This window comes from Diabrotica undecimpunctata, chromosome 2, assembly GCF_040954645.1.
Source record: "Diabrotica undecimpunctata isolate CICGRU chromosome 2, icDiaUnde3, whole genome shotgun sequence".
NCBI lineage: Eukaryota > Metazoa > Arthropoda > Insecta > Coleoptera > Chrysomelidae > Diabrotica > Diabrotica undecimpunctata.
Genome location: NC_092804.1, coordinates 130,033,081 through 130,058,515, shown reverse-complemented (window position 1 = coordinate 130,058,515; position 25,435 = coordinate 130,033,081). Strand labels below are relative to the sequence as shown.

The following is a 25,435-nucleotide window of genomic DNA, read 5'->3' as shown; positions in this document are numbered from 1 at the left end:
GGATTTTAAATCTATAAGTACCGATCATTTCATCCTTGCTTTCTTATTACTATAGACTTCCTTTTTGGCATGCTGCTAGAGTTGAATTGTATTCTTGAGAACTTATATTTTATACTATGCTACAAATAGAGGTTTTTCATTGTACTTGTACATGCCCAAGGCTTGGCAAGCAGTAGGGCATAATCATGCCCTCATATAAATCTGTCATATGCAGTGAGCTGATACCAAACGAGTGGACACCAGGTAAAATATGATCCTGGAGAATGTTTGTGATATCATTTTTCTAATCACTTCCATGAGTTAGGTGAGTCCCTCCTGATAAATCAGTTGAGGAGTGACTGTGAGTTTTACTCAATGAGTATGGTGTAGATGTACATCTGTACTTTGTGTTTGGGTGTGCTTATTAACACGTCTATATTAAAAGTTAAGAGGTGCTACATCCAGGCCAAGGCGCTTTCTTCTTGTTGATCTCTTTTATAGAATTTTTGTTATTGGTATTTCATATCTCTGGGTACCGTCTCTTTATTTTAGGCGTTTTTTACTATGAGTTGCGTTCTTTGTTACCATATTAGTTTTTTATACTGCGCCTTAAATTCTTGAACCGAATATTTCCTAGTTTAATGTTTTCTTTGAGTTTTGTCTCAGTCTTCTCAGATTTCGAAAATCTTGTTCTACTAGGTATGCTGCTAGATTTAAGCATATTATATGAACATGTATCTGCGATTTTACTAAACCTAGATTCTATAAGTTTTTGGTCAAGACAATGTTTATAATTCTCTTATTGATTTTCCTTGACGTAGTTCTATGTTCTACATTATATGTATAATTTTTTTTTCCGTACAGTTCCGTAGTTTTTACTAGGCCTAATTTTGTTAATTTTAATCTTAACCCTAACCCTAATTTTATTTCTATATCTGCTATCAGTGAGAAATGATTCTGTTCACATTCTTTGTATTGATTTCTTTGTATCTATAAAATCCGTTGATGAATTTTGATTGTCTTAGTTGTTCTCCATTATCGTTTATTAGGCTGATTATTAATTATAAAAAGTAGAAATTCATATGTACAAATAATATTGAATGACAATATCCAAGATTTTCTGAAAAAAGGCAAAGAAACAAAAAATTATAATTAAACATTTAATAATATTAATATTACAAATAACTATAATAAATTAAACCACCTTGCAACAAGTGTATCAGTCACCTTTTCACAAAGAAAAGTTCTTACAATACAAAAAACAAATTATAATACTTTATTTAATGTTTATCGGGATTAGTTATCGTACCCCAGTAAATGGTAGCCTGAGTTTCTTCATGCCTGATGAAAAATGAAAATGGCCTACCTAAGAATAAACTTTTGGACCCTCCCTCGTAAAAGGTAGTGCCTGCTGTAACGGAGGCAGCTTCCGTACCTTTTTCATTAACGGAGAATATTGTTTGTTGGAAAATATCAGAAACTTTCAGATTAACACCTCGCGCGGCGTTATCCAAATAAATATCTGTGTAAGCCGGACGTGTGAAATTTTGGTACTGCTTTAATTGATTAACTAAATTATCTAAACTGTTTCCGTTCCTTTGGCGAGTTCTGTTATCTTCAATTTTTTTGTACGTAGCATACTTTTGTAAGGGTTTGAGTAAACTGATTGTGTTAGTTAAATGTAACTTTGGCATTTTTACATCTACTGACCTGTTTTTCATATTCGATAAAGAATCTACAATTTCTTTTGGATCTAAACTAGCCAAAAACTTTCTTATATCGTATTTGTGCTCATGATGTATATTGGGGAGGAAAATATACATTCCAAGTTCTCTATTTTTGTAAGGTAAACAAACAAGCTTGTAATGTTTCGTTTCCACATATGGTACGTCCTCCATTTTGCCTACCATATAGAGAACGCTGACGTTGTGTGAGGGACTCACTGTAAATGTATCCATGTGATTCAATGCATCAGAAAACGGTGTTTCCCATTCTGCGTAAAAGTATATGGAATTAAGAAACATGGAAGCAGTACTGCTGGGAGGAGGAGAACTTAAAAAGGACTTGATTAAGCCGTTGGTACGGTCCGATGCCCATTGGTTAATTATTCTGAAAAGAAAAGAGTACATGAGTTAATGTACAAATTTTTTTATATAAAAACAAAAGATAATATATAAAATAATTGCAACAACCTAGCTCCAAATTACATAGGAGTCTCGATATTAAAATTGCTAACTAATATTTTTTTTATCAATAATCACTAGTGTTTATAATAGAATTCAAAAAAATTAAAATGTAAAAAGGAACAAAGAATCTCAATGTTTCAATTAAGATGACTTGGAGACCTTTGCACACAGAGACCTGAAACATTTTGTTCGTATTCCACTAAGTTATAAAAACTAACAACTATAACGTTGAGAAATACTAAAAGTAGGAGACATACAAAACTATCAAGATTTTAAACAAGGAGAAAACTGAGAAGACGAGTTTCCCTATATATCACTCATTTTAACACTGATTTCGAAAACGCTTAAAGGAGTTATATTTGTAAACAACAAACAATATGTACCTAATATGTAACACAAACTTCTAACGTCTAGCGAGATCAAAGAAAAAATTAAAAGATATAATTAGAGGACCAGAAAATGAATAGCGACACGGGCACCTGACAATGATTTTACACTAAGTGGGTGTAGAGATAGAAAAACACAATTTCGAAATTACAAAAAGAATTATATCATAGGGTCTACGATAACGACAATGAATTGGCTACATATAGCGAGATCTATGGGACATATTGGTAAAATTCATGCAGCTTTGGGCAATGTGGAACGAATTAGATTACCTTGATTAGTTAAAATATGATGATCAACGTATGGCGATGGATCTATATCCATTGCTAGACGTAGAATATTCTATAGGTTGACTTGCTTTTGCAAGCAATTACGAAAACAGACCTGATTCAGATTATAAGTATTGTTACCCCAATCATTCGAAAGAGTTTAAGTTTTGTTAATGTTTCATATAGTGGGAAAGCTCTGTAGAAGATAAGGGAAGCGATTTGCAGAATGCTGTAATGATTTAACAAGAGCAATGATTTAGACAATCATTTTAGATGATCATGAGGTAGTCAAAAGGTCTAATTTTATTTTTGAGACGATAATATGCTTTGATAATGATAATGTATTGGCCATATAGCAACATTTATGGGGCATATTGGTAAAATTCAAGCAGCAGTACTAACAGCTTAGCTGAGCTTAGTGTGGCGCTCTGTGCAATGTGGGACGAATTGGATCAACTTGATAAGTTACCATATGATAATCAAACGTACCTATGGTTTCATAAATATACGAGTTTTTTTTATAAAACTAAGCTTTTGCATCTGAATGTATAAAGTAGATGTAAGGCCACTGCTAACTTTAGGAACCTTTATTATGAGAATCTAAAATAGATACAAAATAAAGAACATACTGGGAGAAATGGTAGATTAGGATGTGGCGAGCCGAACTCGAGCATGATTTTATAAGAGTAGATATAACGTCGATAAAGCAGGGTCAAATACCAGAAATGAATGGGAAAAACACAGAAATCACTAAAACGACGACCTACAAGCTTTTATAAAATTGTCAGTCAGCATCGCAATAACTGGAATTACGAATAAATTACGTACTACTATTAGAGAAAGAGGAATTTTTTTATCTGAATGGCGAACTTTATTAAGTAGTGTTTTGTATCATCGATGACGCTATTGTTCTTTAGTTCTTTAAAAGTAATTTAAGTATTTATTATGGTAGTTTTTTACAACCTGCTTAATTAACAGTTAAAAGAAATAATGCGGTTAGAATAATTACGTAAACATAAGTTAAGTGAGTTTTTATGTCTGTCATTAACAATCAGACTCGCTTTTGAAATTGAAAACGTGTTATTTCGGAAATACCACTTCTGCCCAACCATCAACAAGAAAATATGTTAAACGAATATGATTTAATAATATGCTTTATCATTAATCTTATTTCATCTCAGATAACAAAAGCGTTAGTGTTTCTGAAAAAATGGTTATATAACATCGATGCAAAATGTCATAGAAACGTCAATAGGTGCAATTTCTACTTTGTTAAGTCATCTTAGAACCTATTAATAATGTTAAATTGATTTAACCGTACACTTTAATCTTGAAAATATCTATAATATAATCAGCATTGTCAAGGCTGTCCGTTTCAGATGGAATGATTGTCTCTCTCTTTCTCTCTTCTTATATTCTTGAAAAGAGGAGCTAAGAAATCTTGTAAAGAGGAGACGATCAATTGCGGCGTTTACAATATTCAAATTAATCTGGATTGTAAGTACTTGTCCCTATTTTTGCCAACATGTAGTCAGTACGGACTAACATCAACAACAGATTCATCATTCATCATTCTTCTGGTAGTTTATTGCAGAGAATCACTCCATATTCTTCCTTTTCACGAGTTACTTTATGAATTTCTCTTTCATTATTTTAATGTCTTTAATAAACTGGTTCCTCAGTATTTCTTTATTTTTACTTATGATACATTGTATCGGCTACATGAGTAATTACTGGTCTAATTGTCATATCGTATATTTTCAGTTATTTATTCTTGCTTAGGCTCCCATCTTTCAGTAGCTTGATACCTACAGTAGCTATTGTTGCCTGCTAATAGAGAATCTGTTATTCCTACATGTCTTCCATTTCTTCCACATTGTGTTTTTTTTTGTTTAATTTCTAAACCTCTTTTTCTCGCTTTAGTTATAGGTGTTTGATTATGTTAAAAAAATAGGACTAAAAGAAACTACAATGTTAAAGGAATTTTATTGTTTTATATGGTCAATGAACAACCAAATATAAAGAAACCGCCGAGTGCTATCATTTAAAGGGCTGCGTTTTTGAGAAAGGGTATGAATTTGTCCCTATGCACTGAAGTGCATTTTTGTGATTTCTATGCAGTTTTTGTACATATACATCTACAGAAAAGTTGTTTAAAATTAAATTTAATATTAAAATATCCTCTTTTAAAGTCAAAAATATTTTTTTTTTACTAAAAAATATTCAAAATACGAAGTAAAAAAAAACGGGATTTTTATTTTTTATCCCATATTTTTTTTTCCACGAGAGTATAATTATAGACATTGTTTTACATAGAAAACATTTGTGTCATCTTCAAAATGACGTCTGGGGAAGGTATTTAAGATTTACACTATCCCAGATACGATTTTTCAAAGTTCACCACTCACACCATTTTTTGCCGATTTTCCATACTTTTTCGCAAAAACATTGTTCTATAACTTTTTTCTACACAGTTTTAAGTATACGCAGTGGTGCATTTATTTGAAAAAAAAATAATTACTTTGAAAATAGTCTATAGTGGAAGGTTCTAGAGCTAATTTTAAGCAAGATGCGGTTGTTAAAAATTTTCTACTTTAAACAATTTTTGCTCTTTAAACAATTAAACAATTTAAACAAGTTTTATTACAATTTTTTTTCTTGCATATTTAGGTACATGCATTACCAAATAAAAAATAGCTTATTTTCATATATTTAAATAGTCTCGTGTAAAGTATGGGGCTAACGGTAACTAAGGTATGGTTCGTCAAATTGTGACGCTTGCAACGATTTGTAAATACCTAAATGTACAAGGAAAGAATACTCCAGTAGATTCTTTGGCCATCTTTGCATAATTCTATTATGTAATTTTTCTATTCGGTGCAGCGTTCTTTAACATCACTTAAAATTCTACCACCAGAGTCTTTTAATATATTTTGCCTGTAAATTCTGCTTTTGGCTGTTAATTCTTTTAGTTTTTTTATGCAAATGAAAGCTGTCGTGTCGTTGTTCCAGTTTCTTAATTTCTAAACAGGATTGTTCTAGCCATCGGTCTACGACATACCTATGTAACGGACAAAATGGCATAGGTATGTCATTTTGTCCATAGATTTAGCTTTTGTGTTACACGTACAAAACGCCACGCAATTATAAACGAACGACTGATCCCAATATTGGAGTACGTAGTCAATGAATAAACCATCGAGAAAATTCGAGATAAGAAAATATGCTGGTTATTGGCCTCAAAAACATTTGGTGATCCTCAAGCAAATCTTCGCAGGCATGTTTTAGGCACTTGTAAAATTTTGAAGTAAAATTAAAAGGCCTTGATTGTTCGAACGATACCTTTCCCTCTAATGGAAAAGGCAATTAGTTTAGCTTATAAAATTTCTTGAAAGTCGTTTGCTCGGATTTACACGAGCATCGTTACAAGCATTAGCTTTTCATATGGTTTCATATGGGAAAAATGGTTTCGCTGATAAATTTAACATCCAAAAACAAAAGGCAGGACAAAACTAGTTGGAAAGATGTAATAATATAATATTATATATATATATATATATATATATATATATATATATATATATATATATATATATATATATATATATATATATCTTTGCGTAAACTAGAAGCCACTTCAGCAGCTCGCGCTCAACTTTTTATTCAGCCGCTAGTCCAACAGTTTTATCAGTTGCATAGAAGCTTGATAGAATCTCTTGGCTATAGATCGCACCGTATTTATGATGCATCTGGGCTATGTACAATACAAAAACCTGAAAAGATTTTAGCTACCACGGGAATAAAACAAGTCGGAGTTAAAACTAGTGCGGAGTGTAGTAAAGCAAACACCACTGTTGTTTGTTGTGTTAATACTGTTGTAACTTTCATTCCGCCGATGGTGATATTTCCTATAAAAAAAAAATATGAAAAACGAACTTATAGATGAAGCTCCTTCTGGCACTTTAGGTGTATCTCAAAAATCAGACTAGATGACCACCGAAATATTTATGAAACGGATAAGTCATTTCCAAAGCTTTGGAAAAGCAAGCATTCGCGCTAAAGTAATTTTAATTGACGATTGACATGCAAGTCATAAAGGCATTGAAACTTTAGGCAAACGCTAACGACGAATATGCAAAAGAAAACGGTATTTATGTTATTTGTCTGCCTCCACATGCAAAATGCATGTCACATACTTAAAAGAACAGATTTAGAAATCACAAACATACCACTGGAAGACAACTCCAATGAACAGCCTCCTCAGCCTGAAACATTAATGAGCTTTGTCGAGTCTGAACATGTTTTGACACAACCTTCACAACAAGCAGATTATTCTTCTAATAAGTTCCTGTGACAAATACGTCTCAGGCCGCTGTACCTGCTGCGTCACTTCTCGTTCAGCTATGGTCCCATGACATGATATCTGAAGAAAATAATGCAACCAAAATAACAGCACTTACCGATACACAAGCTGAAAATTCATCTCAGGATTCAACAACAAACTCCGATCTAGAAGTTGTTTTAACTGTTGCTATCTCCATATTAAATAGCTTTCTCCGGTGACCAAAGGATGTTTTATTAGTGGCCGAGGGAAACAGTAAACCAAAAATTCGACAGAGCTCGATGGTGTTGTTTTGTACTCCAAATAGGTTGGAAATAAAATGGACCCAAAGCTTCTCCAAAAAGAAAAAACGCAAAGCCACCAAAAAATTATTTGAAGAAAATGATAAGGAAGAAGATTTTTTTAATATTTCTCAAGACGATGAAGAGGACGGTGCTTGCATTTACTTAACAACCTTTATTTAAGATCTAAGCCCGGAGAAGACTGGTTGCGGTATTTACAATGTTCGCTTGGGGCTCACGCTTCTTGCGTTGATGTTCCAAGAAGAACTAATTCCAAGAACATTGGTGAATTATGATAATAATTTTGTAGCTATAATATGTATGTCATTTTATCCATTAGCAATATCTCATTTTGTCCGAAACATATAAATAAAATGGATTATGATAAATCTCAGTTAAATATGTTTTTTTGTTTTTCTCGTATATATTTTTTGCTAAAAATGTTTATAAGTTTCAATAATTGAAGGACCAAAGATGATTAATGGTAGTTATGGACATGTTGTGAACTACCAATAAAAAGTTATGATACAAAAACAAAACTATGTTATTTTGTTCACGTGTCCCTTAATTGTTTAACGTTCCTCTATTATGTTCTTTATTATTTACACAGTTGAAAAAAAACTTACCTAGTTGTGTCTTTTGTAAAATCTAATGGGACAATATCCGCATCGTACATTTTATTGAGACTACTAGTAAATACAGTTCTTAAATCAATATCTGAGTTGTGAAACATTGCATTTGCCAGATTTAAGATAAATTCTTCACCTGGTTTTCGTTGTCTCAGATTTTTTATTAAAATTGCTAATTGCATGTGGAACGTAGCGTAAGGTAGGATTAGACTTTCGTTTCTTTCTTTACCAAAATAGGTTACATTAAATGAAGCTGAAGAAGGAGGTAGACCGAGGAGGTCGTGAAGATCCTCTCTAAATTCACCTGCAATATAAAATACGATTAAAATAAAGAAAAACCAAACCTTCTTGTATGTGATTTATGTAATGTCTGTAATTTTCGTTCCATTGTACGTGTGTAAATTTCGATACGTTACATCTTGTCAAAATTTTCGTTATTCTATTAAATTTTATTCCAATATTTTATTTCGAAATAATTTAAGGTCACGAATACCTTTCTAATAAAACAACCGTTAGATATGATCAACCTTCAACAAACCTTTTTATAAATCTACAGCTTACCTGCTATAATTTAGGACCCTTAAGCTAGCGGGGATAAATGAGCGGAATCCAATTTAACCTACGTAATATTTTTCAGTTATTTATTACCACCCTAATAATTTTTCACCACCAAACAAACCTTAGAGGAAGCGATTCTGCTGGCTTAAGGTTCAAGCTGGCAGAATTCGGAAAAAAACTTTTTGCCGATGGCATGTTTTTTTACCCATTTTTCACTAATTTTTTACGACCCTAATATTTTTTCACCACATAACCACCCTTAAGGAGAGCGATTTTGCTGGCTTAAAACTAGTAGAATTAAAAAAAAAATATTTATGATATACCACAGTGTTCTGTTAGGTTTTTACGAATTTATTACCACCCTAGTAATTTTTCACCCTCAACTAACCCATTTGAACTCATGTAACCCATAAGCAAAAAGTTTTTTTCCGAATTCTGCCAGCTTGAAACTCAAGCCAGCAGAATCGCTCCCACTAAGGGTGGTTTGGTGGTGAAAAATTATTAGGGTGGTAATAAATTAGTGAAAAATGGGTGAAAAAATATTACGTAGGTTAAATTGGATTCCGCTCATTTGTCCCCGCTAGCTTAAGGGTCCTCTATAATTTCTCGTTAGAATTACCACTCCGCTCTTGTCGGTGGTTTTTTATTTAAAAATATAGTAAATAATCCCTCAAAGAAAGTACCGAAAAATATCCCGTTAAGGGCCATTTCAATAGTTCCGTCCAATTTACCAAAGTAACGGTATTTCTCTCTGTAAATATTTTTCTATAGAAAAGAATATATTTTCGATCTAAATTAATTTTCAGCTGAGCAGTATGTAGTGAAGACTCTAGTTCGACTGAGTGTTTTGAATACCACTTAGTCTTACCCCAAAGACTAAGATATTTTTGATACCTTTTGTATTTCTTTATATTTTTATCTTTTTGATTTCTTCGTCTATTTTTACTTTGTATTTTCTCCATTTAATTAGAGTCCTAAATCATTCCAAGCATAGTCGAATCGTGAGTTACTCCTAGGTTACTCCAGATTTAGTTCCAAAGATTGTCCAAAATTAATTTCAAATGTAAATCTAACGTTAGTCCAACGTTAATCTTAAGTTAGGTCCAAACGTCGTCCCAGGTTAATTCAAATATGTGTTCACTGAGCTAAGTATGGAGCCTCTCGTGTATTCAAGAGTTTACACAGAAATTCAACGTCCAGTTCAAGGTTATTGTGAGTACTTTTCCTTTATGTATTGTCAGCCGATGTAAGTGAAGTTATTTCAAGATAAGAAAGTTACAAAATAATACGAGAGAATGGATATAAACCTAAATTTTCCTAAATTCTTTGTCATATATGAGACACAGCGCATATTTTATGATTTTTGCAAACTTTCACAGATAACTCAGTAATAGAAAAATATGATTAGGTATTTATAATATAATAATTGGAATATATCTTAATATTAACAAAGATTGACAAAGAAAATTATATTTTTACCATCAAACAAAAAACAAACCTTTCTACCAGCTATATTATTTATAGTGACTTACCATCGGCTCCTATCATTAATTGCCCAATGATAGCTGCAGTGCTGAGTGGTGAAACAACTAAATTTTGTTCAGTTGACATATTTAGAATATCTTGAAGTCTAAAACCCATAGTAAAAATGGCTTCTAAGGCTTGTCCATATATTTTTTGGTTTGTTGGGGAAATAATACCATGAAATCCGTCTTCGCTGGCCAAGCTGCTGTGATAGTTTAGTGTGCACAATAAAACAAGGGGTGCTAAGATCTTCATCTTCTAAAATAAAAAGTTTTACTAAATATTTTGTTCATAATAAAAATATATCCGCACTAAAAAGGGCGTATTATCAAGTCGCAAGCCCTTATATCTTGCCGTACTGGTCCACCATAGGCTGATCAGATACCAGCATATTCTAGTAAAAGTAAAGTTTATTTGTTTGCGACTAACAGCTCATTACAAATGCAAATTTTCAAATAGAAGGTAAGGATTATCGTCAAGGCCATAGACCATTGCCGTACGGATGTAGTTTTTTTTTCACGAATTAACTTCTCTCTTTTAATAGTAGTACAATTTTTGGATTTATAATGCATATATATACTATTACATTCAAGAATACTTTGTTTCATTAGAGTATAATCCTTTATTAATGACTGACGAATTTGACAAATCATCTTTGGGGTATCATTTTAATCATTCATCATCATTTAATTTGTTCATCAACAACCTTTAACAGCAATTAATAATGTGGTGACTATGTACTCCGATATGACAGGTGTTTTATAAAGAACCATTTACAGATTTTTATGCGCAAGAAAAGAAGGAAACATTACTGAGCCAAAAAGACTTAACGTTTGATAATACAGTTTGACAGTAAAGAACGTTAAAATAAACTTAACTTTAAACGACTAAGTAAACAAACAGGCATATGTATACGACATCAAAAGAAGAGATAATAAACATAAAATGTTGGCAAAGCAAGCACCTGGAGGAACTTTTGAAGACCCAGAACCATTCTTAGACAGCAAGAATAATAGAAATTAAATACGGCTACAAAAGGGTCATACCAAATGGATAGGCAATAGGAGCAATAGGAGCAATAAAGAAAATCATAAACGTTTCCCGCAAGGAAGCTTTTAGCCAGTCTAATGGATCTTAACACACCAGAGCTGAAGACAGTCGCAGATATGGTGACTGACTAGACACTGTCAATTGAGGACACATCTCTACAACATGAAAAACAACGGCCATAATGTCTTTTGTGAAAATGAAATGCTAAGGTGAAAATCTCACTTGATTCAGGAAGAAGATACAGCAAATCAACTATATTGTAAAATGTAGAAAATACAGAATTCAGATCAGTTTTCTATGCGTTAAAATCTTATTCAGTCGCCTATAAATGCTAACTAAAAAACTTCTTTTCATTCAAACATGTCGATTCCTTTCATTCGCTACCATAATATTGTTAGACCCAAATAACAAAAAATTAATTTGAACTTTTAGCGTATGAAGTACATCTTTTGACCCTTTCATAAAAAACACAAAAAATACTCCCATTTGTTAAAAATATTACTAAACTTATTGACTTTAGTTTAGTCACTTTTCCAAGTAAAATTAGTCAATTACCCCGTATACATATTATATTATTATTGATCAGAAACTAAACATTACCTACACATTTTAATTATAACAAATGGTATATATTAGTATAAATTATTATATTTTAACTGGGAAATGCAATGACGCGGCAGTGCGTTTTGCGTTGGTTGCTGTATTGAAAAACTCTTTAGAAAAAGGGAATTTCTATTACAACTATAATATATAGTAAAAAATATTATTTAAAAATCCTTTATAAAAGATATATATATATATATATATATATATATATATATATATATATATATATATATATACCTTTTATAAAGAATTTTTAAATAAATTGTTTGTGATACATGGTAAACAGCCAGCTAGAGGACCTTAGTTTCCTTGTGGATTATAATATATAGTATTTCTTACTCTTATAGTCGGAAGTGCCAAAGTAGTAGACCTAACCAGTATCAGTAGAAATAACCAAAAATAAAAAAAATGTTACATTATATAGCTAAAATAATACTGTCCAATATACAAAGAAAAAAGTTGTTATCTGCGAAAGTACCTACATACACGAGATTTTGTCTTTAAAACCAATCTTGTTACTTACTTTTCATTCGGTTAAGAACTATACATACAAAAGAAATTTTTGGTGTTGATAAGTGGGTATTTTTGTAAATTACTAAATTGTTATAATGATTTTTTGTCGCCAGTGGCTAATGCGTAAGATCAACTTTTGTTTTTATGACCTTGAACTGCGATAACGTGCACTATTAATTATATCAGTCTGGACTATGATACGCTTCGTTGTCATATAAAATATCGTTTAGGTATACAGTGAGTGATCAAATTATTGAACCACCTGGTAAAATTTAATAACTGATAACTTTTCAGTACACGCGCCTCAAAAAGGTGCATCAGTACACGCGGCGGACTGTGAGTCCGCATATTGAAATAGCAAGTATGAGACGGACTAAAAAATTCTTCTGATAAAATAAAATGAACTACTATTACAAACACTTATGTATTAATTATTTTGCATGTTATACACATTCATTACAAATATTTGTGCAATGTTGTAAACACATATTTTCCACATTTAACACATGAATACTTGGTCGAACGGTTCTTTTTTCTGTCACAGTAACTGCAGCGTCCCCTTTGTTGGCCAATATTACCAGCTGGAGGCGGTAGTAGATCTTTAGATTCAACCATTTCTGTAATTCTTAATTTCGTTGATAATGGCAAACAAGAAAGAGTAGCACGAGCACGAAGGTGATTATCAACTAATTGTCTAGCTAAACTTTGTAAAAAAATCTTCTGCTGGTTATATTATTGGGATTGTTACAATGAAAAATGACATTTGCAATATTTAGCATCTCCTGGCATTTCTTGCAGTGTTATAGGTAGCACACAGCTTGTCCACGATATTAACACCCCCTTTATTATTGTTATATTCCATTATGATTTCAGGTTTACCTGTTACTTCATCTATTTGATTATCATAATGAAGACTGGATAACAGTAGGACCTTTTTATTTTGCTTGGGTTTGTAGGACACAAGAGTGGCATTTTATCGAAAGCCACATCAACTACTGTTAACTAACCGTGACATTTTGGGGTTGACAAACTAAGGTGGTAATTCTGTTTTGTTTTTACGAATTGTACCAACTAACGTCAGCTTCCTTCCTGATCCATATATGGGTTCACATAATCTCAAGACTACCGCATTGGAAGAGTTGCTCACAGCATAAGGGCCATCAGTTTGCTGCCCTACATAGACTTCAAGATTTGAAGTAAAGTAACGCTTGGCATCAACTAAGGCGAACATTTTAATCCCATATTTATTGGGTTTATTTGGAATATATTGCCTAAATGAGCAACGCCCTCGAAATGCTTTCAGTTCTCATCCACTGTTACCAAATGAAAAGGACTGTAAGCAGTTTTGCAGTAGTTGGTAACGAAGACATCAAATATTTTCTGTATGGGTGCTAACTTGCGTTCTTCGCGAGTTTCAGAATTGTTGAATCCTAAGTGCCGTAAAAGAAATTGAAACCTGTTTAGAGACATCACAAGTCGAAATAATTCCACCCCTGTTCCTTGGGTATTGTATAAGTCTCGTAAATTTAAGCGACTTGAGTTTAAGACGCCGGCTAAGTACAACAATCCACAGAGTGCTTGAAGCTAGCACATCTCCGTAGGTGATGTATCTCTTTCACGAGAATATTTGGCTGCAGTTGAAGCAATATGCTGTATATTCGACAATAATTTTTAACATATCTGTATTAAAAAAGTGTTTCCAGATTTCAAGTAGATCTTTCAATATTTTAGTTGAAGTTTTCGGACTAGATAAATGTTTTGATAAATTTACAGATCTGGTTTTAACAATCTTTGGTGGTGCGTCTTTTTTCCACTTAGTAGATTTGTTTTTGCCGATAAAAAATGCTTCTGTGACAGGAAATGCTTCCACTTCAATATCCCAAATATCTTGTTCGCTCTCTGAATTATCACTTCTTTCTTCTACATAATCTTCTTCTTGGTGATCATCATCATGATAGAAAGGTTCTTCTTCCTCATCATCTAATAATGCTTCCTACATTAACTTTTGAAATCGGTTCTGCTCTGATTCGTAACCTTCTGATTATTTGCAAAGATTATTTGTTTATAAAAAGAATTGATTTTGATTGTAAGATTATGCAGAAAAAAAAATTTACACACGAATATTATGGGAATATATGCTCACATACTAACTAGAATAATATAAGTTGAAAACAATATATGATCTTGCCTTTTGTTAATTAAATACTTCAATAAATATAGAACCTATGTCAGTTACACCAATCCGCATTTGTTTATAATTTGGAAACAAGTTAACGTACTAATTTCTCAGTCTAGACTAACATAGAACAGCTGAGTGGATGAAGACTTACAAAGCGGCGACAGAAAATAGTGGGAGGTATGCGAGAAATTCCATGATACTATGACTAACAAGATAAGATATTTCGCATAAGTCGTGACGTAATTGGAGAGTTGCATGTTCGTAATGTCAGTTTTTTGAATGTATCAATAAATAATCTTTAATAAATAGTTTGGAGATATCCTTTTGTGTACGATTATTGTAATTATTAAACCTCTTAACTTATTTTCGTCTAGTTTCCCCTTATAGTTTTTTAAATATTATATTATTATTATCTTTTGTACACAAATAACACAAAAAATTCATTTAATATTATTTTGCTAATTGAATAATTTCATCACAGAATGCATACAAATCCCATTTAACTTTAACAAGAATTCAAATTCTACTCTCCAATGACGGCATGCGCGAAAATGACCGATTTTGTGCCACGGGAAGATCCTATCTTGTTAGTCATAGTATCATGAGAAATTCTATTTTTCAATCAAACGCGGACCGTCAGTCCGGGCGCGTGTAGTGGAAGGTTAATGCATACTATTCACTTTAACACGAAAATAGCGTCTATTAGTAATTATCAAAAAGTAACAGTAAAATGCATAACGAAAAGCTTATCGAAAATTTGAAACTAACGAATGGGAGAAGGAATCTTGCATAAACATTTCACCAATTAGAGCTCGTCAATAAATAAAAGATGTGTTATTTCTAACGTCGCCCTACAAAGATGACTGCTTGTTAAACCAACCTTAAGATTATAATAGGAGAAAGATCATACGTGCAGATCCTCAAGAAGATAGCTAGAATGTAGATTGTAAATAAAGGATTCTTTTGGCCTTGTGCAGAATATTTGAATGCATGTAACTCTGAGTCTAGACGTAGGTTGTCATTTTATTGATTTTCAGGATCTATTTAGCTATACTATGCAATATTAAATCGTTGAAAATTTTACTGTTTTTGTTTCCTTTCAAAAGTATTCAGTAAATTCTTATTCTTATGTTTTTATATGGAAATATAGGACAAGTGGAATAAGATATAACCAAATAAACATTTGTGGATTAACTTGAACTGGTACATCATATGGTCAGATTAGATCTGAGAATACTACGCTCCATAACATAATATAACACCATTTTAATCAGGGGATGAATGGTAGAGGAAAACGTGGTGTCTTAAGCGATATCCCAGCTTGCTGGTGAACTCTGGGGTATTACACCTTATTAGCACGGAAAGATCATATTGTCGTGTCTGACAACATTTCGAGAGACAAAAGAAAGAAAGGTTGGTTTAGAATAAGGCTCAGAAATGAGTAACCCTTCTGAGTTTAGAAATATAAACATAAAGAGAATTTGTAGTAACTGTTCATCTCGCGTCATCATTGCCCATGTTGCGATTCGTAAGTGAGCACTGGGCATATTATTTTTTTATAAAGAATGCACTTTGTGGCTCTTGACATACCTACTTCTCGCTTTTAGTTGAGGCCAAAATAACAGCAGTTAGCCAACCATATTCTTTTTCCTATTTCTTTGGATGTGATATTTTTGCAGTCCACTAATGATTCTAAGTAGCAGAATTCCTAAACCGTTTCTATAGTTTTATGTTGCACCTCTAAGTTATTTTGTTGCATTCTTGATATAGCCGACATATATTTAGTTTTCTTTTCTAGTTCTTTTCCTCTCTCCTTTTTACTTAATATTCGTAACATTGTTCCTAGTCCTTCTGTTAATCTTTTGCATTCCTCATCAAATCAATTATTTCCCTGCCCTTTGGGTCAAACTCTTCATCTGCGGTCTTTTGCAGCCTGGATTTTATAACCTCCCAATTTGTGTTAAGTTCAGTGGGATCTACTTCACTTCTGGGAGATTCTGTTAGGTCACAATGTAATCATATTTGAAACTGTCTTACGCTGTCAGTACAATTTAATTTATTAACGTTAACATACTAACCAATGCTAACCTGAAACAACATGCTAACCAATGCGCAATATAGAGAGGAATTGGATAAATAAGAGCTAGCCTATGCAAAAGTTGGCTATTTATGAATACTTAAATAACGGCTTAACTACTTTGTTCCGCTCAAACTGCGATGAGCGACTTATCTCATTTATACGAAAAATAAAAAAAAAATCCAAATTTTGGTAAGCTCTTTATAAGCAGATCAATTTATTACCATTTTATGTAATATTTACATAATTAAATACGATTTGTTTATTTAACTTTTGTTTTTAAACTTAATAAATTTATACAAGGACAACTTCTAAAAGTTGGATTTGTAGTAATATGGTAAGTTAACAATTTTATGAAAGCTAGTATTTTTATTCATTAAATTTTAATCATTGTAAATGCTATCATATCATTATGTTAAATACATTATCGATTTGCTCACGGAATATATGAATATAATAACTTAAATTGACTTAACAAATAAAAGTAGGTATTAGAAAGTTATGCCATTCACAGGTACGGTTTATTTACAGTTTAAAAAGAATGCAAATATACAAGAGAAATTTTTGCGATATCGGAAATTTGATCTTCTTTATAACTCTGTTCTTGGTGTCATTTAGTAGTTATTTAGTAAGTTTTATTGCGACCTAGATACCTCAGAGATGAGTGTATCTGCCTATGTTTTTTTTTGTGGATTGAACATGGGATCGCTTCTTTCCACTGTTTGGGAATTCGATCTTTAAGCCAAACTTCGTTCATCATCTCTGTTATTTATCCTTGCAATCGTTCGCCACCTTGCTGTAGAAATTCGGGACTGATACCGTTTCCTCTGGAGAATTGTGTTTCAAATCTCGTTTATTTTTTTATCATCTGAAGTTTGTATTGGTAGTTATTATTCATGTTTTTCTGTATTTAATACTGTTGGTAGGCCTTTGTACTGAGTTTAGTCTCTTTTTATTCATTATTAGAAATTATTGAACAAAGTTTAATACTAACAGCCTTAACGATGACAGCACACAAAAACTATATCAGAACAGACTAGACCAAAAACTTAATAGTGCATGTGTAAACCACGACATATATATATATATATATATATATATATATATATATATATATATATATATATATATATATATATATATATATACTATATGCCCACATAGTAGAATTGCCAAAGGGAGATGCATATGAAGCCTTGGGAAAAGAAGAACGAACATATTGTGGAGTGATGAACTAGAACAACAGAAACAGATAAAGCAATGTGCGTATCCCAAATGGCTTACCTCCCAAGAAGTAGACGACAAAAACCAATACCGCACTCACCAAAGAACTTTTAAAAGAATGGTTATAAAACATAAAAACCAAACATGGGAACGAAAATGCAAGGAAGTGGCATCATGTCTAGGTGGAAGCAAGTCTTCGGAGGCTTGGAGATTCATAAGAAACCTAAGGAAGGACATAAAAATACAATACACATACAAGCCATCAACATCAATGTTTTTAAAAATCACTGCGTAAAAGGACTACAAGAGCCGAGAACTGAATGTCTCCAACAAACACCCAGAAGATATCAAATACTTCTTCTTCTTCTTTTTATGTAGACATGACTCTGTCTGTTTTTCAATATGCCTAAAGTAAGTTGTCGTTCCATCATTTTCGTGGTCTTCCTATTGGGGAACCGTCTTTTGCCGTCTTTACTACTCTATTTGTTGTCAATCGGCTTTTATGATCGTTCCATTCTACTCTTCTATTTCTTACCCAGTTCTTAATGTTCTCCACCTTGCATCTACTTCGTATATCTGTACTTCTAGCTCTGTCCCATAGTGTCTTGCCATAAATTTTTCTAAGTATTTTCATCTCTGCTGTTTCTAACATCCTTTTTGTCCTCTCTGTGTCAGATCGTGTTTCTGCCACGTATATCATTATTGGTCTGATGACTGTTTTGAAATTCTGCCTTTCATTTCTTTCTCGATATTGTTATTTCTCCATATTGTTTTATTCAGGTAGCCTGTGGCTCTGTTTGTTCTATTCACTCGATCTTCCACTTCAGTTTCGAGCTTTCCGTAGCTAGATAATGTGATGCGTAGATATTTAAACTCCATCACTTGTTCGATTATCTGAACTTCCAGCTCCAATTTACATCTTAGTAAATTTGCTGTTGTAACCATGCATTTTGTCTTTTTTGGGGAAATTAACATGTTTAATTTTCTGGCGGCTATATTAAATTGGTGCAGCATAAGTTGTAAATAGTCTTCTATTAGTGAGAGTAGTCTTGCGTCGTCTGCATAGCAGATTATTTTAAGTGGTTTTTCTCCCATTTGGTATCCCTTTTTAGTTCTTAATTTTTTAATTATTTCATCTATAATCACGATGAACAATAGAGGACTCAGGGAATCTCCCTGTCTTATTCCATTGCCAGCTTCAATAGGCTCGGTTACCATGGATATCAAATCCATGGACCAAAAATAAACACCAGAGATGGTTTAACTGCCAAACTTATAAAACCATGAAAAATAAAATGCCTATTTATTGACGTTCATATTATGAACGAGAAGGAAAAATAAGGACAAGGCAGACTGCAAAAACTACCACTGCATCTCAGTTACCAGCACTTTCAGAAGATTGTACGGAAAAGTTCTGTAAACCCTAGTCGAAAACGAATATGAACCACTTGAGCTGGAACAGTAATCAGGATTTCGAGCTAGACAATCTTGCATCGATCACAGCTACTCTTTAACCCAACTAAATGGAAAAATAATGGCTAGGGATAGACCAACTTATCTATTATTTGTGGACTTACAAAAGCTTATTATAAAATACCATTATGTAGACTATGGCAAGTACTGGAAAGTATCTTTAATTTATTCTCCAACACTTTAAAATCTACCTTAGAAGAGACAAATGTTAACTCAACAAAAACGAAATGTGCATAGGAGGAGCTGAAAATGATGAACTAAACTTAGAACATGGAAATATAATTTCGTCATGTTTCGAATATATCTATTTGAGGACAAAGGTGGAACGAAATGGACGCACTTAAACAGAAATGGAAGAACGAAGCGTAAAGGAGAAAAAAAAAATAGGCGCACCAAACTCATTGCTCTGGTCAAAAACTATCTCTATACAGAAAAAGATACAGCTTTATAACAGCATTTTTTAAAGCGTTGTAGTTTATGGATCAGGCGCTCACCTGGCAACTCACTAAGAGATCGAAACATGATAACTTATTCTAGAAATGGATTTTTGGCGTCGATCAGCAGGTTTATCCAGAATGCTGGACGTAACAAATGAAAGAATAAAACAAATCATGGACAGAAACACCACCATCATAAAATAAATATAGTATAAATATAGCTTATTTGGTACGGACAAGATAGACCATAGACCTAGGAAGATCAAAAACAACATTGCTTGATTGGCTTGAGTGTAAGAGACAATGTCAGAGAGAGATTTACGACCAGGAGATTGATAGACGTGAATGGAGACTGGAAGGCTCAGAACGCTATAAACCGGACGTTATATATAGAAGTATATATATATATATATATATATATATATATATATATATATATATATATATATATATATATTTATGTTTTTGTATAAACTCCTCTTTAATATATTATAAAATTTGTGTTCCAGTTTCTATGCTTCTCTTCTTTTTTCGGCAAATAATTCTTTACTGTTCTATCTTTATATTTATATTTTGGTTCTATTTCGTCCTCTGTCCAAGGGACAGGACAGGATGACGAGAGATAAACTCAGTTGTTTATTGTATTTCTTCTTTAGTTGTTTTTATCTGTTTTCTATATTTTTGCTGTTGTCTAATTTGTAAGTTTATCTTTAGATTTTCTTATAATAAGATCTTATAAGTAATGTCTTTACATGTCGTTTTCCTATATGTAGATACTATTTGTTTCAATTTTATATGCCGTAAATTTGACTATCGTTATGGGCTTACTAAGTGGCGGCCATAACTTAGTCGCTAAAAACAGAAATTTTTTAATTTCCAATTTAACTGAGCCGTTAGTGCCACCTGATTAGTGTAACCATAAGGTGATATGTAAGCGCCTTTATAAGTCTCTTTTTGATCCAAATAAGTAATTATACGCATATTAAATGGAAAAGTAAATTCTATTATCGACCTTCTGTCATTCAGTTTACTCCTCTATTTTTACTGATTGCGCATTATTTATTAAACTCAGGAAATACTTAATTAAATAAACAATACTAAACACCTATTTAGATTATCAGTCTTAAAAATACCGTTAATGGAAATTCTGCACGAAGATAACAATTAAGGAAAATATTTAATAGACCCTAATACTGGACCTAATCGCACTTTAGATAATTAATTAGTTGACACCAACATATTAAACCTTTGGATTGTATATCTACAATCATATTTAACTTTGGGGTTCCTATTATTGAATATAATCAGCAACATGGAAATTAAATAGAAACCGGAAAATTTTGTGAAAAGCCAGTAGGTAAATAATTCAAACTAATCCATCCAATGAAAAATACCGATTAAAACATCGTCAGTTAATTAAATAGAAACCGGAAAATTTTGTGAAAAGCCAGTAGGTAAATAATTCAAACTAATCCATCCAATGAAAAATACCGATTAAAACATCTTCAGTTAATTTTACAAACAAGCAATTATCATAGAAAACATTAAAATTGGTAAGCTGTTCCAATTTTATAAATATATTGTGGTTTTCCCAGTAAAAAAATACTACAATGATTGTCACAAAAAAGAGAATTTTGGTTTTAAATTTTTTTAGTGTTAGAATACTAACCAATACCTAATACATTTTGATTTCCGGATTTTAGATAGTTTTTAGCTACTATATTAAAACAAAGAGAATATTTCATATTAAAAATAAAGTACCAAATAATTTAATCATAACAGTAAGTAATGATGTTATTGGAATTGCTATCCTTGACGATCATAACGGAAACAACAACAAAAGATTTCTAATTATTCTACTTAATTATGTCTGAATAAAACTTTTAGTTTTATAAAATTACAAGATAATAATTTTATACTTACCAATTCTATGTTACAGGACAGAAAGTATTAACTTCACACAAATTTCTAATGCTATTGTTTAATTTTATTTCTTGTTACTTTGCTTTTTAACACAGTTTTTGATAAAAAACAAAATTTAAGTCACTAATTGAGTCACTTCCATCAGTGTATTACGATTTGGTTAAAACACATGAACAATGGAACCGGTTTAAATGAGGGTCCTCAACCTCTTAACTGTAGTATCACTATCAACAAAACAGAGCTACCACAGAAAAAATAAATTGCACGCAAGTTCAACTGACGGTGGTTTTGTGTCTGATATTTGAGTGCAGAGTGTATTGGAGATATATCAATGGTGTTGGTAGTTAAGTAGGAATATAGTAAAGCCAGATCCGGCTTCGGTATTTTATTTAATTAATCCTGTTATTTAATCGTAAATGATGGGAGTGATGTCACAAGTTCAGACCTTTTAGTTATCAATAATTATAGAATGTTGTCATCTTTTTGCGAATTTATTATGTTTCGTCAATTTTATTGTCTGTATTTATTTATATATAGGATATATAGGCTATTCTTCTTCTTCTTTATGTGCCGCCTTCTACCGAAGGTTGGCGACCATCAAACGATAGGTTTCTCTGTTTTGTGCCGCATGTATTATGTTCGCGGCTTCTGGTATTTGAAACCATTCTCTCAAATTTCTCAGCCAGGATTTCTTCTTTCTACCCAAACCTCTTCTACCTTCAATCTTGCCTTCCACGATAAGCTGTAGCAGCTGTATCATTACGGAACACATGGCCCAGGTATGACGCTTTCCTCCTTTTAACAGTTGTTAACAATTCCATCTCTTTACCCATTCGTCTTAATGCCTCTGTGTTGGTCACTCTGTCTGTCCAAGGTATTCTCAGTATGCGTCGATACAGCCACATTTCTAGAGCCGCTAACTTCTTTATAGTTGCTGCTGTTAACGTCCACCCTTCAACTCCGTAAAGTAGCGTAGAGAGTACGTAGCATTTGGTGGCGCGCCGTCGGAGGTTAACGCTTAGATGGCGGTTGCTTAAGAGCTTTCTCATTTTGATGAATTTGGATCTTGCTATTTCAATTCGGATCTTAATCTCTTCATCTGGGTCCCACTTATCATTTACTGTATATCCCAGATATTTAAATCGGTGTACTCTTTCAATACGTTCGGCTTCAATATTCAGGTCGATATGTTGAATGTTCTTTTTACTGATCACCATAAATTTAGTTTTCTTTCTATTGATCTTCAGTCCAAATTGGTTGCCAATTGTATTTACTCTATTTAGCATCATCTGTAAATCTTTGATATTATCGGCCAGTATAACAGTATCATCTGCATATCGAAAATTACTTATTGGTACGCCATTAATCTTGATGCCCTCGTTGTACTCTTCCAGTGCCTCTAGAAATATTTGTTCCGTGTACAGGTTGAAAAGCAGTGGCGAAAGAATACAGCCCCGTCTAACCCCTCTCGAAATGGTAACGTTTTCACTCACCATATGTCCATTCTATATGTGGGCTGTTTGATTCCAATATAGATTTTTTATAATCTGGATGTCTTTAGTGTCAAGTCCTGTAAGATGTAATAGTTCTATGAGTTTGTCATGTTTGATAGTATCGAATGCTTTCTCATAGTCGATAAAACAGGCGTAAACATCTTTCTGTTGATCCAGACATTTTTGAATCAAGACTTGTATTGCAAAGAGCGGCTCTCGAGTTCCAAAACCACATCTAAAACCGAACTGTGTTTTACTTATGCTGTGTTCTAATTTTGCTCGTATTCTGGAATGGATAATACGCAAGAATACTTTAAGGGTGTGACTCATTAAACTTATAAGGCGATATTCACTACACGTCTTAGAATTCGATTTTTTGGGAAGGGGCACAAATGTAGATTTCAACCAGTCCGATGGAATTTGACCAGTATCGTATATCTTATTAAACAGTTCTAATACTATATTCAGGTTGTTCTCGTTAAAAACTTTTAAAAATTTGACTGGTATTTCATCGCATCCTGTTACTTTCCCATCTTTCGTTTGATCTATAGCTTTTATCACCTCGCTTTTTAATATTTTTGGTCCATTCAGATCAAGAGTGTTCGTAGGAATATAACGATAATCCGTAAACAAATCTTTTATATAATTTGCCCAAGTCTGTAACTGTTCTTCTTTATCTACAATAAGTTTGTTGTTCTCGTCTATTAACCTACCAAACTGTTTTTTCTTGTAAGTATAAGTAAACTCCTTGATTTTTTTATGCATATTAAAACTATCATGTCTTCGTTCTAGCTCTTCTATCTCTTGACATTTTTCTTGTAACCATTTCTCTTTGGATTCTTTTATCTTTCTGCTGACAGTTCTATCCAGTTCTTTATATTGTTCGGGATTATTCTTATTTTCCCTCCTTCTGTCCATAAGGTGTAATATTTCATCTGTCATCCATTCGTCCTTCTTCTTCCGCTCGTATTCATCAATGACTTCTTCGCACCGTTGCATATAGCGTCCCTTAAGTTGATCCAGTCTCTTTCAATATCATCAGTATTGGTTGTTAAAGCAACATTACTATTAATGCTATTTGTAAGCTTAACTTTTATCTCGGGATTTCTAAGTTGATCCATATTTAATCTTTTGTTATTCTGTTTCTGGATTAAGAGGCTATTACATAATTAAAATGTACATTTGCTCATGTTTCTTATTATCATCATCATCATAACCCTGAGGGTCCTAGCCTCCTCAAGAATTTCTCTTCAGTCCATCCTCATTACATGCCCTATCCACTCCAGACGTGCTATCTTAATATGTTTTACGATATCAGGTTCCTGGTTTATTCAATAAAGTCCGAAGTTGTATCGTCTTTTCCATACTCCATTGTCATTCACCGCTTTATAGATTCGCCTTAGTACTTTTTTTTTCGAAACATCATGTTTTTAGTTATTTATTTTCAGTGTTAATGAACGCTCCTAGGTATCTAAATTCGTTCACTGTTTCGATGACGTCGTTTTATAAACAAGTGGTTGTAGGATTTGTGGTTGCTTGCTTATTTTCGTATACTTCGTTTTGTTGGTGTTTATTGTTAAACCCATTTTGTAGCTGATTTTTTTAATGCTACCTACGCCTTTTGTACAGCGTTTTCCATTTTTCCAACAATATTAATATTATAAGCATAGGCAAGGACTTGCACTGATTTATTATATATTGAACTAGTGGCTGTAATTTGTGACATACTTATTACTTTTTTCAGAGCCAGATTGCACAGCACATAGGAGAAAGGGTCTCCCTGGCACAGCCCGTTATTTGTTTTAAAAGGTTCAGACAGTTACCCCGGGTTCGTACTCTACATTTAACCTTTTCAAGAGTTAGTTTTGTTAAATTTACCAACTGATTTGGTATTCCTAGCTCTTTCATTGCTTTGAACACTTCTCTTCCATTTACAGAGTAGTAGGCTGCTTTGTAGTCTATAAATATGTGATGAGTATCCATGTCATATTCCAGTGTTTTTTCTAAAATTTGTCTCATTGTTGCAATCTGATGGATTGTCGATATAATACCTCTGAAACCAGCCTGGTATTTTCCTACTATTCGTTCTGCATATGGTGCCATACGGTAGCATAGTAATGTGAAAAATTCTTTATACGCTGCATTTAGACGCGTAATTCCTCTGTGGGTAGAGCATTCAAGGATATCTCCTTTTTTTGTGTTTGGTACAAAGTATTCCAATATTTAAATCACTGGGGAGGGATCTCTGTATCTATGTTTCTTTTATGAGCGGTTTTAGTGCCATTATGGTATCGTGGTCACCTTC

At 32.7% G+C, this 25,435-nt stretch overlaps 1 protein-coding gene across 2 annotated transcripts; it reads right to left on the bottom strand.

Annotated features, from left to right (window-relative positions):
- Positions 1 to 1,125: 1,125 nt before the first annotated feature.
- LOC140434869 (serine protease inhibitor 42Dd-like) lies at positions 1,126 to 21,969 on the bottom strand. 2 transcript variants are annotated; one of them, XM_072523457.1, is made up of 4 exons: positions 21,638 to 21,969; positions 10,164 to 10,413; positions 8,071 to 8,377; positions 1,126 to 2,088 (listed from the first exon to the last, which is right to left on the bottom strand). In XM_072523457.1, exons 2-4 carry the CDS (start codon positions 10,408 to 10,410, stop codon positions 1,260 to 1,262), a joined length of 1,383 nt encoding a protein of 460 aa, XP_072379558.1. In that variant the 5' UTR covers positions 10,411 to 10,413; positions 21,638 to 21,969; the 3' UTR covers positions 1,126 to 1,259. The 2 variants fall into 2 exon arrangements, with proteins under 2 accessions (XP_072379558.1, XP_072379559.1); XM_072523458.1 differs by lacking the exon at positions 21,638 to 21,969 and adding an exon at positions 12,335 to 12,469.
- Between the last annotated feature and the right edge of the window lie 3,466 nt (positions 21,970 to 25,435).

Bases quoted from the DNA above. Each gene is read 5' to 3' on its own strand.
- LOC140434869 (XM_072523457.1), bottom strand. From the start codon at position 10,410: ATGAAGATCTTAGCACCCCTTGTTTTATTGTGCACACTAAACTATCAC. The intron at 8,378-10,163 runs GTAAGTCACTAT...TTTATATTGCAG, and splicing joins ATTAATGATAGGAGCCGATG to GTGAATTTAGAGAGGATCTT. The intron at 2,089-8,070 runs GTAAGTTTTTTT...TTTTCTTTTCAG, and splicing joins TTTACAAAAGACACAACTAG to AATAATTAACCAATGGGCAT.